The sequence below is a fragment of the Cavia porcellus genome, unplaced genomic scaffold (genome assembly GCF_034190915.1).
Source record: "Cavia porcellus strain 051 isolate PalLab524CR breed Dunkin Hartley unplaced genomic scaffold, mCavPor4.1 scaffold_13, whole genome shotgun sequence".
In the NCBI taxonomy this organism is placed as follows: Eukaryota; Metazoa; Chordata; class Mammalia; order Rodentia; family Caviidae; genus Cavia; species Cavia porcellus.
The window spans coordinates 42,604,583-42,619,780 of NW_026947496.1; the positions used below are offsets into that span (position 1 = coordinate 42,604,583).

Here is a 15,198-nt window from a genome sequence, read left to right on the forward strand (position 1 = left end):
GTGGATTTAAAATGACAAGAATATGTGCAGGTGGGCTGTATAGCATAGATCCTAGAGTTCTTGATGAGCCCATGTGTTTTAGAACAAAGTATAACATGGTAAGTTATTTACCTCAAAATTTATTTCACCCCTCTAGTGAAATGATACTCTTTTAGAAGTCACTAATAAAGACTCCAAATGATGCTCTTTCCAGCAATACCTCCTCTCCACTTAGTTTCATTTCCTTCTTTCCAAGGCCTCATTTCCTCCCCTATGTAACTGTCATTAATATTTGAATTTTAAAAGTGGAAGGTACCTTTAAGATCATCTGATCCGGAACTTACAATTTTCAAATGGAGACTCAGAAGCCCAGAAAGGAAGCGGTGATTCCTGAGCGCTTACACTTGATTGGGAGCACGCCCCTGACCACTACTCCATTAGTTTTCCTACTGTAATGCATTTCCTTGCAGCAGGAGAAAAGAAAACCAAAACCAAACCAAATTCCTTGAAACTTGAAAATATCTGTCAACCCCAGCAAACTATGAAGGACTGTTTTACTACCTATAGAAAAGAACTGGTGGTGGTGGTGGTGAGTTTTGAGACAAAATAAATAACATGTTTGCTTATGATAGCATGTGCTCCTCCATCCCAAGTTTTAGTTCTCCCCATTCCATGTCCTTTGTAGGTCATTTCTGACTGACCGTTTTCTGTGGAGAATTTGGGGGAAGGCTGTCCACCAGAGCAGCAAATACTCACTGTTTATGGTACCTGCTAGTGCATTAATATTATTCAGTCCAACAGTGGCTCCAGCCAGTCCTTGCAGAGTCCCAAGAGAGGTCAAGGAATTCATGGCTGCACCAGCAGTGGAGTTGGGGGTTGAAGCAGCCACTGAAAATAAAAGAGGAAAAAAGAGAGAGAAAACACAAGATGAGTGAAGAAAGAAAACTGACTGAAAAGCTGTCATTACAGCAGACAAACTGAGAAGTCCTTTAGCCATTGGAAGCCGACCTCCTCCATTATGTTTGTGTGGAAGTGCACATGGGATTGTACCATTCTGAGTTAAAGTGATCATCATCGTGGCCTAGAGATTCAAACCAGCACCGCGCGCGCATACACACACACACACACACTCTCTCTCTCTCTCTCTCTCTCTCTCTCTCTCTCTCTCTCTCCAGCTGGTTTTCCAATAGTGAACATGTCTGCTGCTGGCTATGGAAGAACTGCTGTGAGTGGGAGGCCTGTCATTCTGCATGATACTCCATTAGCCCCATGGTATGAGAGTCTCAGTCCTCTTAGCTACTTTGTCATCCAGGCTGAAAAGTTACTGCAACAAAAAGGGGTTGAGGTAGGGAATTCATTGCAATTTCTTGGCTTTCTTATTGTTTCTGCTTCAGATATGGTATTTCCTCAGGTTTTAGAAAAACATAAAATCATGCAACTTCCTGAATTTGACAAAACCTTAGTATCTAGATGTCATTATTAAGAGTGGTATGGGATAAACCCATTTTGGTACAAATCCACTCCTCATATTCCTCTTTGAAAAATAATAGCTTTAGTGGGCTATAGTTCACATGGCATGAAAGTTTTGAATGTAATTCCACAAGTCAGTGGTTTTCAGTGTATTTAGAGTTGTATAATCTTGTCTAATTTTAGATTACTTTTATTGCTCTCAAAGAAATGCACGGTCATTAGTACTTACTCTCCATTTTTTCCATTCCCATCAGTATTTACTAACCTGCTTTCTGTGTCTATGGATTTGCCTAATTGGACATTCAGTAGTTTTACTTTGACTGTTTTCAAGGTTAATCCATGTGTTGTAGCATGTGCCAGTAATTCATTCCTTTTTATTACTGAGTAATACTCTATTATATAGACGTGTAGATAGCATTATATTTTGTTATCTATCCTTCCCAATTTTGAACTATTTATGAATAATGATGCTATGAACATTTGGGTACAATTTTTTATGTAGACATACATTTTTAATTCTTTTGAGGCAGGGTCTTGCTTTGCAGTGCAGGCTTAAACTCATTACGTAGCCCCAGGTGGTCTCAAACTCATGGCAGTTCTCTTGCCTCAGCCTCCCAAGTGCTGGGATTACAGATGTGTCCCACCACATCTGGATTACATTTTTAATTCTTTTTGAGTATGTATTTAGGAATGGGATTGTTGGGTCATGTGGTAAATTTATATTTAACACTTTGAGGAATTGCCCAGTGTTTTCTAAAGTGGCTTACCAAATTTTTTTTCCAAAATGGTTTCCAAAGTGATTCTTTTGTATATACGACTGCTTCTTTAACTATTTCAAGTATTTTACATTCATCTGGCTCTGTAATTTGATCCTTTCCTCACACAGCATTTCATTGTATTATGGTGATGAAGATAAAGGCTAAATTTGATTCTGACCACCAATGAATGAAGAATTTAGTCCATTTTTAGCTGTAAAATCCTGAGCATGTAGATGTCCTTTCTATCCAGGAAAGCAGGAACTCTGTCTTCAAAGTCCACACAGCATTGTACCTTTTGGGTTAGGCCAAGTTAAATTTCTAAAAGTTCACATTTTTTAACGTGTTAAATTTCTATTCATTCATGGCATTCGCTTCTGATACTTTTTTCTGTCTTAAAAAAATTTAAATGGTAATTATATGTAATCCAGTCAATGTTTCTAGTTCTTTTGTATCATGAAACTTATCAAACACGCACAAAGCAGAGATAATAACAAAACAAAAATCCTATAAAACAACCTCTAGATTCTGGAATGTTCAAGAACCAGCCTACCCTTTCTTTGGATATGTATTTTAGTATATGACCTTACATCATTCACCTATACATACTTCAGAATGTACTTTTAAAAATTATAGAATTTGGTTTTTAAAACCTTGAAACTATTATTGTGCATAACAATATTAACAGTAATTACAGTACTTGGTTTCACAGTTGAAATGAGAATTTGGTGAGCTGAAAGACAAATGTGTGGATACTATGTGTAACTGAGAGTCTGAGATAGAAAATATGAGAGGTTATATGGAATATATCTAACATAGCTCTAGCTGAAGTTTTTGAGAAGAAAAAAAGAGAATGGAGATAAGGTAAAAAAGAGTTAATGACCAAGAAGTTTTTGAGAACTGATAAAAGACAAAAATCTATTATGTTTAGGTATCCCAGTGAGTTTCAAGCATGAAAAATAAAAACAAATCTTTAATTTTATTCACCATAGTAAAAAATGAAAAACACCAAAAATGACGTAAGTTCTTTACAACAGCTAGATGGGGAAAAAATGCCCTCAAAGGACTGTAATATCTCAGTAGTAATAATGATAGCCAGAGGGCAGTAAAATGTACCAATAAATAAATGTCAAGCCAGCATCCAATAAAAATTTATCTCATGAACTGTTTTGCTCACCAAATTCTTCAGTTGTATCTGATATGCTTTTAAAGTTATGTATCCAGTGAATTTTATAATTACTATGCTCATCACATCTAAAAGTTTATTTTGTCAAAGTGCCTGATTATTTTTGATCAGCTGCTTTTTTTCAAATACTTTCAAATTTCTGTAAACATTAAATGTATTTCCTTTGTTGTAATGTACTAATAATTCCAATATCTGAGATGTTGGTAGACCTAAATATATCTAACTGTGTCTCTATGGCTTTTTACTTTTGGTCCTCGGTTTACCTGTATATTTTTTGATTCTGGGTTTAATTGCCTTGGAACATTATTTCGGAAAACTCTCTCAGGCCTGGGTTGAAAATGGGTCCTTTCAAAGACAGCTTTAGTTTGAGGATTTCTGATCATTCAGATAACAAGATTTAGTTAGAAGCGGCTGTGAGGGGTTGTTTATTGTTATTAATTTCCAGAGGGAAATTCTCTTACTTGCAGTCAGCACTAAGTTGGAGACAGGCACTTTGCTTTATAGTTTCTGAAGGGGAACCTTTCTTGTTTCTCTTATACTAACAGTTTAGCCTTTTGGAGCATCAGAGTTCTATGTGGATGCCTCCTATTACTGTGGATTCCTCAGGGCGGCTCTGGATTTCCTTATACCCCTTAGGCTCCAAGAAGCTTTTGACAAGTGATGCCCAAGTTTACCTTTTTCACCAAATGTCCTTAAGGTGAAAGTCACTTTCAGTGTCATTACTTCTGAGTCCTGCCTTTTATGTTATTATTGATTTATAATTATTCTACTAATTTACTAGTTACTGATGTAACTAAAATATTTAAACAGTATCATACTACATATTTTAGTTTTTTTTTAAAAAATGGGAGTGGTTCTTAGTACTTAGTGTACCTAAACTTACAGAAATAGAATTTCTCTCTTTGCTTATATCTGGTATATGTCTGATTTCTATATTTAAAAGTCCTTACCCAATTTCTGTGCCAGTGAGTTAGGGGGTAAAAAAGTATCTCAAATGCGTGTTTGGCTTTTGAACCAGTCTGAAAAACTTCTAGAAATTTTAGGTGATACCAGGGAAGCCCTTCTAGTATGGCAGTATAACAGTATCTATGGACCAGCTATTTCTGGTGAAAACTATGAAGTTCAATGATTTAAAACCTCTGAAAATTGTCCAAGTACATGTACAAATGAAGACACATACTTCTTAGGAAAACTTGCCAACTCTAAGAACAGAGACTACCTGTGACATCTCAGCGGCAACCACAACTGGCTTCTTTCTCTGGTGCCACCTCTCCCCTGATTTCGGACCTGGAGTAGAGTGGAAGCTGTACTCTAGGTGAGTATGGCAAAGAAGATGGGGTTCTTTTCCCGCTAGCTCCAAACCCAAGGCTATGGTAGAAAGATGTCCCACGGCCTCTGTGTAAGTGTAGGAAAAGAAGTACTGGCCCCATTCATTCTCAGTCATGTCACTTATTGGCTGGAGGTTCCATGTGGAGAAGTGTTACCCTGCACAACCCTCTTGTAGACCAGTGGTGTCAAAGAAAAGCAGACTGCTATCTCTGTAGTAGTCCTGGAAGCAGTCACAAGAGGTCTGTAGGTAAGATAGACTGTAAGAATGCAAAGGTCTATAGCTCTTCCAAGAGGAATGCATTTGTTTGAAACAGATAGTGGGAAAGTTCAAGCCTAAGAAAACAATAAAAATTTTAGTGGGGAGCAGTTAGGATGAGGCTGATAGTCCATGATAGCATAGTCCTGAAAGCTTAACAGAGAGAACCTAAGGAGTGCTTCCTAGGGTACAGGGAGGCTTTGGACTCGCTCAAGGGAAAAGGGCCTGGTTTAATGAGAGACCAGACCAAACAACTAGAAATTATGGAGACTGAAAGCTTTGTGTTGCAGTAGAGACAGATCAGCCAGAAATGTTAAAAAAAAAAAAAAAAAAGCCCAAAAGGCAAAGTCATTTGAAAGAATGAAAAGGATGTCACTAATAGCCCAAGGCCATTCCTTCTGATGACTGAGGGGTGACCAGATGTACACCATGGGGAACAAACCTCACTGAACTAATCTTGCTAAGTTGCTAAGCAAATAAGGAAACAATTTGTGGAAAGAGGAAAGCGGGGTAGAATTGCTGTGGTACATTATCTAAAACATCCAGCTAACAAAACATTGTAATAAACACAAAGAAACATATCAGTGACCTATACACAGGAAAACAACAGACAACACAAAGTGTTTTTGAAAGGGCCCAGATATTAGACTTAACAGAGGAAGACATCAAAGCAGCTATTATAAATATATTCAGAGTACTAAAAGAAAGTATAATAAAGCCATGATGGCAGTACTGTACTAAACAGCAACAGAAAGACAGAAATGACAAAAACACAAATAGAAATTAAGGCGTTAAAAAGTAAAGAACTAAAAGATAACCATTTTTTCTTATGACTCCACAGCAGTTTTGAAGAGGCAGAAAAATGAGTGTACTTGAAGATATATTGCTATGTATTATATTCTGAAGAACAAAGAGAAAAACAAAACAGAATATGACACACCACTATACACAATAATGTATAAGTAAAAAATTCCTCAATTTGATGAAAAACATTAATTGACATAGATAAGAAAATTAACAAACTCCAAATAGGATAAAAAGTAGCTATAACCAGATATATAAGAAATAAAAGTATAATTGATTTTTCCTCTTAACTAATTAAAAATCAGTTGACCAAAACAATGTATATAACTGTATTGTTGTTTATATAACACACTGAAATATATTTGACAATAATAGCCTCAAAGAGGTAGATGGGGGAAAATTATATTGGACTAGGGAAATCATATAAGAGGATAACTTGAATCTGCAAATTAAAAGGTTACAAATAGCATGTATGAACAAATATGCACGTGTTCTCCTTTATTTCAGTTTGTTAGAAGACATAAGATTGTATGCAGTAGTAGATAACATGTTGAATTTTTAACATATATAGACATAATGTTTATATAAATATAGTAATACATTGGTTCATGAACAATTTGGTTCTCAAAGTGTCTGACAAAATTTTGCTTCTGTTCATAAACTCCAAATCAGGTAACAAACACAAATGCGACCAGCTTCCTCAAAAAATTGTAAAAGTTTGTGAACTGAGGTACTACTGTAGCACCATAAAAATGTAGGAAGGGAAAGAATCATACAGTAGGAAAATCTGTTTTATCTTACTGAATTAAGAATGTAAAACTGAAGTAGTCTGCTGAGATATGATTTATATTATAAACCCTAGAATAATTGAGAATATGCATTTTAGAAACAGAAAATAAATTTAAATATTAGGCTAGAAAATAATCACAATGTAACTTAAAACCATAAAAACTAGTGAAACAAATAGAAAATAAAAAGTAACATTATATCACAGTGAAACATATATATATATACATACATATATATATATGTATGTATATATATATATATATATATATGTTTATAGCAGCATAGTTCATTAATAGCTAAATCTTGGAAGTGGCCTATATCCATCACCAGATGAATGGATAAGGAAATGTGGAGTTTTACTCTGTCATAATAAAAGGTGAACTTGAATTTGTAGGAAAAATGGATGCACTTTGAGAGCATAATGTTAAGTGAAATAAATCAAACATATAAGCTTAAATATCACATAAATTCTATTATATGAGAAGCCCAAAATGTAAATAATTTGTAAAAAAAACCAGACAATTGGAAGTAGGGAAATAGATCTTAAATGGGAAGGGGATGACACAATGACTCAAGATGTGTTATCAATATGTACCAACTCCCCCAAGGAATGTAGACATGTATTACAAACATGTACTAAAAAAAAAAAAAAAGAAACCAAAAGTAAATGGTGGCCTTAATTAAAAGGCAGGTATTATTAAATTGTATTGAACAAAAAAATCCAAAAGTAAAATTGACCTGTCTACCTGTGCTGACTAAAGAGACCCATTTTTGAGATTCAATGATATAACTAAGTGGAAAAACAGATATTCTTCATCTTATGATGGGCTTATGTTTTAATAAACTCCTGGTGAACTGAAAATATTGCAAGTCGAAAATGCATTTATACAACTAACCTGCCAAACACCTTTGCTTAGCAACACAGTATACCGGTAATAATGGGAAGCCCGGTCTTCTATGGTGTACTGGGTTGCTAAGCCAGCGTGGCCCCACAGCCTTTGAGAAATGAGGGTATGGACTATAATTTCATCACTTGCTTTCGGTAGAATTGTTTGTTTTTCATCACTTTTAAATTCATGTTTAAATAAAGAAAAATATTTAATTCAAAGCAGCCTTGTGAGGATATCCTTGTAGGCTGTATAATGAACATGGTACAGTTTCTGGCACCATTTAGAGATCTTTAGATCTTCATTTACTGGATGAAGGTTGAATGGAAGAGACAAGACTATATTTCATACAACAACAAAGAAGAGTTTTGTTTTGTTTTGTTTTTTTCTACTTTTCTAACCATCTTCAGTTATTGGTAACTTCATGGATGTTGGTCTTATTTCTGCAGGATGGCCCACTTCTACTTCATAGGAAATCATACAGAGGATCCTATGTGCCAGACTACAAACACTCTGTCTGTAGCATCCAGACTAGGAACTGCTGGCCCACAGATGTTTGCAATCTTATACAGAGTGATGCAGAGGAAACAGGAAGACAGTTGTCAGTGGCCTACTTCTAGACAGGGCTTCATTCAGTGCCACGAGGAAATAGGAACTGATGTTGAATGACAGCAGAGCTGGCAGATCTCAAGGCTCATGGATGATTTCTCGGGTCCTTCAGGTCTCTAAGGCAGGTGTGAAGAACAGTGTGTGAAAGTCTTCCTCTGCCTGCTCCTGTCTTGACAAGTCACAATTCTAATGGTGAGCAGTGAGCTAGAGAGAGAACTCTCAAGAGACACACATGTATCATACAAGGAAGGAGGAAGTCTGGGTTTAGGGGCTAGGGCAGAGGAGGAGGAAACTTGGAAATAGTGTGTTCATTTTGTCACTGATTGTAAAGAAATCTGTTTATGTCATGGTTTTCTATTTTAAAATTCAGGGATACTGGATGTAGTAACTGGGTTGATCACAGTTTCTTACCTTTTATTAATCTGTTCTTGGAAGTCCCAGTAGATGGGAAGAAGGATGATAAATAGGACAGGGAAGAACCAAGCATGAGACTAAGAAAAATTAACTAGATGAAATGTCTTAAAGTGAAAAGATTCCATTATGGTCTGTATCACTGGACAATGGTTTGAAAATTTGTCCAATGTCTCTACCACATATCTAGCTGTCATTAAGAACCTTTTCAATTTTAACAAATTCTCTATTTAAATCAAAAGAATAACTCAAATTTGTCATGCTGCCAATCTCAATCAAATCTTTAAAAACTAACTGTTCAACAGATGCACAATAAAGAGAAAGAGATCCTCAACACAGTAAATAAGAATTAGATGTCACCAACACACATTTTTCTATTTCAGTGTTGGCAGACTGGTAAGAGGCTGTTTTGTGTAACTGTATTCTGCCCATCTAAAAATTCCCTTAAGTCTTCACTGGGAATTGCATCCTTCACTTTCTCACTGAAACTATTCACAAAATGCCAAAGGAGTATTTCAGGAGAAGGGTGGCACATTAATCACCCAGAACACCTCTGTTAGAAGGCTGCTCCATTCCAAAAAAGTGGTCACAGAGCAAAGCCAGGAAAAAGTAACTGGGAGTAGCAAAGCCTGCCTCACATTGCACATGTGGGAGCAGTGATAACTTGCCGTACACTGCATCTGAAACCTGGCTTACCATTATCTGCCACCCACAGACGTTCTGACTAGGTAGCTAACCAGGAAAGAAAATGGGCATGCAGTAAATGAAAGCCATATTTTATTAGCTCACACAGCAGGCACCGCCTGGACCCTTTGTAAAACTGTGGGGAGAAGAGGCCATTAGAGAATGTGGGGAGCAAGGTGCTCAGGGAGACAGATGGTGAGCCCATGCCCATGGTGACTGGTCACAGAGTTTCTTTGCTCACTGGAATGTGCTGCTTTCTTGTGGGAAAGATTTAATGCTAAGAAGTCCCCAAACACTACTCCCAACTGAGGACAGACACTGCGTCTGTTTTGGATGAAAAATTTTTTGGCCCCAGTTCAAAACTTCAGGTCAGAGACTGAGTGCCTAGATTATTAGGTCCCTTGCTATGTAAGCATCTAAAAGAAAAAAGGAAGAAAATAGTGCTGTAATAATCTACACCTCAAATAGAGCTGTACTCACCAGAAATGCAAGGCCTTCTCTTCATCATCCCCTACCTATAGCAACAGAAAGTCTTTCAGACATACTCTTTTACCGTAGAGGGGAATCCTTCCAGGCAACCTGTGAACTAGACAGAAATCTTTCCTCTACTTTAAAGATGAGGAAGCACAGATTCAGATGCTCCACAGATGGGCCCAGTATGAGCGATGACACAGATGGAAGCCAGCACTCTAGCTGTGTGCACAAGATCTGCAAAGGAGGCTGAGCGGCATTTACCATTTATATATGTAACACCTGTGGCAAAAATATTCTTCAGTCAGCCCAGATAACAATCCTTTCTAATCTTAACTATAGTAAAAATGTTTCACTTGGGGGAGGTAAGGTTAAAGTTCAGTGGAGAGCAAGTACTCAGCTTGCATAAGGCCCTGGGTTTAATTATGAATGTGTGCACACACATACATACAAAATTCCACTTAAGTTGACTTGTACTAGAAATAAATGCTTATTCTTCTTTTCTCAGTTTTCCAGAGAGAAAAGGACGTTAAAGGCACTTCCTGGGAAACAGCCATCCTCTTTGATATATGGATAAACAGCACTACAGTCCCTAATCCCTATCAGCCTTCCTTTTTGCACATGTGAGTAGGGAAAGGAATGCAGGGGGCTGAACTGAAATACAAGATGCCTTGGTAGATAAAGGCCTTTCTGTTCTTCCTATCCTCACATTTCCATGGCTTGTTTGATTCCAGGGGCTATGTTCAGAGGTGGGGTTAGGCAGAATAATGCTCCTCACCAGATGTTCACGTCTAATTCTTATTAGGATACATAGCAAAGATAGAATTAAAATTGCTAAACAGCTGACCTTGAGATTGGGATACTATCTGGGATCATCTGGGTTCATATAAACAGAAGAAGGAATTAGAAGAGAAACAAAATGGCAGCATGAGATGACTTGACCAAACACTGATGACTCTGAAGACTGAGGAAAGAGCCACGAGTCAAATGGCCACTAGAAATTGGAAGGGGCAAGAAACTGATATCTCCCTGAGGGTTTCCAGAAGGAATGTACCCTGCTGATACCTGCCCTTAGCTCAGTAAGGATGTGGATTTCTGATCTACAGAACTGTAGAATAATAAATGCTTATTGTTTAAAGCAAATAGGTTTGTGGTGATTTGCCATAACAGCAACAGAAAATTATCCTTCACTTTCATTAGGAATAAAGCTAATGATGATAGCTGTTATGTTTTGAGTGCTTACCATGTGTTAGCTATTTTTCTAGCACTTTTATATGTATAAACTCATTTAGTCATTTGTAATTATCCCAAGAAGTAGAATAATTTTTAGAAGATCATATTACTGGAAGTTGTACGGCTAGGATTTAAACCCAGTTGATTGGTTCCAGTGAGATAATGCTTAAAATCCTATATTAGCTCTTGGATTTATCTTGTGGTTGTTGTAGATATTTACTTATGGAAACAATGAACTTGAATTTTCTTGCTTCCAATTTGTAAGAACTTAAGTAATCTGCATAGTTTAGCTGAGGCTTAACATGTCCACAAAGTGGAAGTAATGTGATCTACCTCTAAATACACGAGAATCAAAATAACATGGCCCTGACATATAGTAGACAATGGACAAGCATTTGCTGAATTCATAACTGAAGAGAATCTGGCCATTCTGTCTTCAAAAGGAAAGTTAAATCTTTTCCCCTTCATGCTGTAATTATTTGAAAATTTAGCACCCCTTCCTTTCCATAGTTAACTACATGGATAACAAATTCTGCAGCTTTTATTGTTATTCTGGCTATTAGAAAAACTCTCTGTACACACAGTTTTGAGAGCATCTAGAAGAGGGTGACCAGATATGAAAGTCAAGCTGAGTAGAAAGAGGTAATAAAAGGTAAGATTTATTCTGGTATGGTGGCATATCCTTGCAATCCCAGCTACTTAGGAGGGTCAGGCAGAAGGATTACAAACTTAAGGCAGCATAGTGAAATCTTGTCTCAAAATATAAAATAAAAATGGCTAGGGATATAGCTCAGCATTATCTAGTTTAATCCCCAGCATTACTGCCACCACCATCAGAAAAACAAAGAAATCACAAACAGTAAGATTTAGCCCAGGAAGAAGACAATGAAAGAAGAACCAGTCTCTAAGTTCTGACATCAAAATATTCTTTGTAGCTCAATAGCCTAAAATTAGGATCAGTGGTTGAAGTTACACAGAGGCAGCTTTCAGATAAGTATATAGGGAATCTGTCTGAGGATACAAGTCTTCTCAAACAAGCAGAGCTCCCTCAGAAGCATGATTTTCCTGTTTGTAGAAGTATAAAAGAAGAGAGTACATAACATGGAGTTTCTGAGACTCCAGGGCTAAGTCTGATGGTATCAGAGGTTCCAGAAAATCTACTTTTGAAAAGTGCTCATTGTTGTGATTAGTGCCAAATACGTTGGCTGCATCTCTAGAATGAAGACTGCAAGAAGACAGAGTTCTAAGGGCTTCAGGCAGGACTGTCGTAAAAGCTGCAGTTTTCATTGCTCATAGCATAACCCCATTAATATGAAAACCCCAGCTAAGTGCGGGACTCAGGAACAAACAAGCCCCATCAAGCTTTACCATCTCCTATCCCAGGTATACCCATACAGCAAAGGACACCCTGAGCACACCCTGCTCAAATCCTAACTGACTAAAGGAAACCTAAATGACCATAATGGAAGAGGGCAGACCCCTGTGATGTGAACCTTTTGACTCATAGCCCTGGATTGCTGAGATGCTGTACTGGACATGTTGTCAGAATCACTCTGTCTGTTGGAGGCAGGTATTATACTGCTGTCTGGGGCACTGTAATCATCTATGCATATAATGGAGAAAGGGTTATGCTTCAGAGTTTAGGACCTTCTGCATCAGAATCAGAAGAGTTATCTCTGGGGACCTCACCCAGACTCAGCATATTGGAATATCTGGTGATGGGGCTCACGAATTGACTTTAACAAGCACTGTTGGTGCTTCTTTTGTGCACTAATGTTGGAGAGCAGTGGTCTCAGAGATGTCTGATACAATTCTATCAGTTTCCTTGGGGTGTAAAGTTTAGTTTCAGGTGAGAAGACAGAAAATGAGAGAGGTAAGGTTTGGTTTATAACACGAAAAGGACAAATTGCCAGGAGGCAAGAACCAAAGAGTAAAGCACTATGTAAGACTAGTAATTTACAGTTCTGTTTTAAATCTTTAAAAAATCCTACCAGAAGATAAGCTTATGAATGATCAGGAATTTTGCCTGCTTTATTTCCTAGAGCCTGCAAGGTTGACTGACACGTTGTAGTGCTAAGCGCTGGCTAAGCAAGTGAGCAGATGTAGTTTGCTGTTGCTGAAGGCTGATGCAGGTGAGTGGGGATCCTCTTGTTTTCTTAAGAGTGTGGCCCATTTGCTAGGCATCCCATCTTAACACATGTGCAGCCTCACTAGAGAGATCCTAATGACAGGCCCAAAGGCCATGGCTCAGTTAAAGTCTCTTATCAAACCATTCCTTTCTGCCTATATGCCAGAGAAAGTGTGGAGATTTTTAAAAATAGAATTGATGAAGCCAGCTGCTGCTGTGATTCACCGGACCAGAAAGCCCTTTATTCCTCTGACATAAATTTTAAGCAGGAGTGACTGGATGTCCACACTGCTTCCAACCTGCCACTCCTGTACACAGGCAGGAGCAGAGGCATAGTCAAATCAGAGGCCATTTTCAGTGACCCTACCTTCCCTGTCACTTGAACTGTATCAGGAACACAAATAAATATAGCTGCATTTCTTTCTTCGTCACTGTAGAAGACAGGATGATAAACAAGATTCTCAATTTGGGTAAGGCTGACTGCTAAAGAAATTCCCTTTCCATTATCCTTTTAATCCTTTCCAACATGAAAGGCAGAAAAATTGTCTGTTAAGTGATTTGTCAATCTCTCACATTTACTTCTTCACTTGAAAAGTTTTACATACTTAAAGAAATTCCCTCTTGTCTTTTATCTGTGTATTTGCAGGCCATAAATAGTGTAAATCTATCCCAGAAAATATTTTGCTTTCTAGGATCCAAATAAATTACTTTTTTCATACTAACCCTCCTTCTCACTTTTTCCAGACAGCAAGAGACTTTTCTTTTAAGCTACAGAAACAACATTAACACAAGACAGTAAGGATGTGCCTTTGGTGCATTCATTAACCACTTCCCATCGAATAATTACACTGAAAGCATTTTGGCTTTGTGGTTTTGGAGATAAAATAATTGTAAACACAGGGAAAATTGCCTGTATCTACCAAACATACTTAGGACACAGGAGCCTGTGGTTGCTGTTTTGCCTCAGATGAGCTTGGATCTTATATTCCAACAGTGAGAAGGTAGACTAATTATGCAATGATACAGGCACTGTCATTATTAGCTAATCACAACCCTAGGGCATTAGCAAAATACAGAGTGTCTCCTCTCCCATGGGGCCTAATTATTCTACAATAACCACACCTCTCATTATAATTTATTCCCTTAAAGCCTGGGGTGGGGGAGGATGAGGGGAGTGGTGATAGGTTAGGAGGAAACCCTTAGAAAATGGTGTGAAAGGTGGTAAGGTGGTGTGATCTCAATACTTGACAGTCTCAAATAGAATAACATTTTACACATAAACACTTGAACCCCTTTCTTTCACTACCCACTTCTAGCTCACAGAAGACAGGTAAGCATCTTAGCTTTGTGCTAACCTGGGCCAGATGGAGCATTATTATGGTTCTTTAGAAGATTAGTGAGAGGAAAATTCAGAGTCTAATGATTAGATTTTCACTTGGAATTTCTTGAAAGGACTTTTTACTCCACAATACCAAACATTTTAAACAGTGAGAAATTGATATTGATAATGTACTTCTAAATGTTCAAAATAGCTGTACTGTTTTCCTCTCCAGATGCTTACTGGAGATCTTAGTGGTTAATATGTCTAAGAAAAAGGGGTTGGGATATAGTTCAGTGGCACAAGCACCTGCCTGGTAAGTGCAAGGTCCTGAGTTCAATTTCCAGTGCCAAAAAAGATTTTTTTTTCCCCCAAGAAATAACTCTACATCATTAGTTGTCAGAAAACTAGTAAACCTTTCCTACCTTCTCTTATCGTTAATGCATTCTGCAGTACATGAAGATATTATATTCTTAAGAATGAAAGTGTAATTTGTAGCCAGGAGATGGAATAAGAATGGAGCAGACTAGGCATGGTTGGTACATGCCTGGAATTCCAGTATTGGGGAGGCTAAGGCAGGAGGAGTGTAAGTTCAAGGCTACCCTGGACTATAGAATGAGACCCTATTTTAAAGAACAGAAGGAGGATGAATGGACAGACAGGAGGGAGGGAATGAAGCAAAAGAGAATTAAACTTGTTTTCACTTTCAATAATTTTGTTTTATGATTCAGCAAAACAAAAGTACATACTTCCTCTTTAGCTGGCCTCAAATGTTTTTACAAATGATTTTGGATACAAAAAGTAAAAGATGTTAATCTCCTCACAAGGCAAGAACATGTAAATAGAAAATCCAGAAATCTGGTTTTCCAGGGGTTTCTACTTTGGAGTA

General features: G+C 37.5%; 1 protein-coding gene across 19 annotated transcripts in view; it reads right to left on the reverse strand.

Moving 5' to 3' along the window:
* Window positions 1–15,198, reverse strand: part of Celf2 (CUGBP Elav-like family member 2) — a 799,248-nt gene that overhangs the window by 20,876 nt on the left and 763,174 nt on the right. For 13 of the 19 annotated variants that reach the window (XM_063260461.1, XM_063260462.1, XM_063260463.1 and 10 more), the window contains one exon: window positions 736–867. In XM_063260461.1, coding sequence (XP_063116531.1) covers window positions 736–867 — 132 coding nt within the window. The remainder of the gene's footprint in view (window positions 1–735; window positions 868–15,198) is intronic. The other 6 variants (XM_063260456.1, XM_063260453.1, XM_063260449.1 and 3 more) reach the window with 1 other exon arrangement.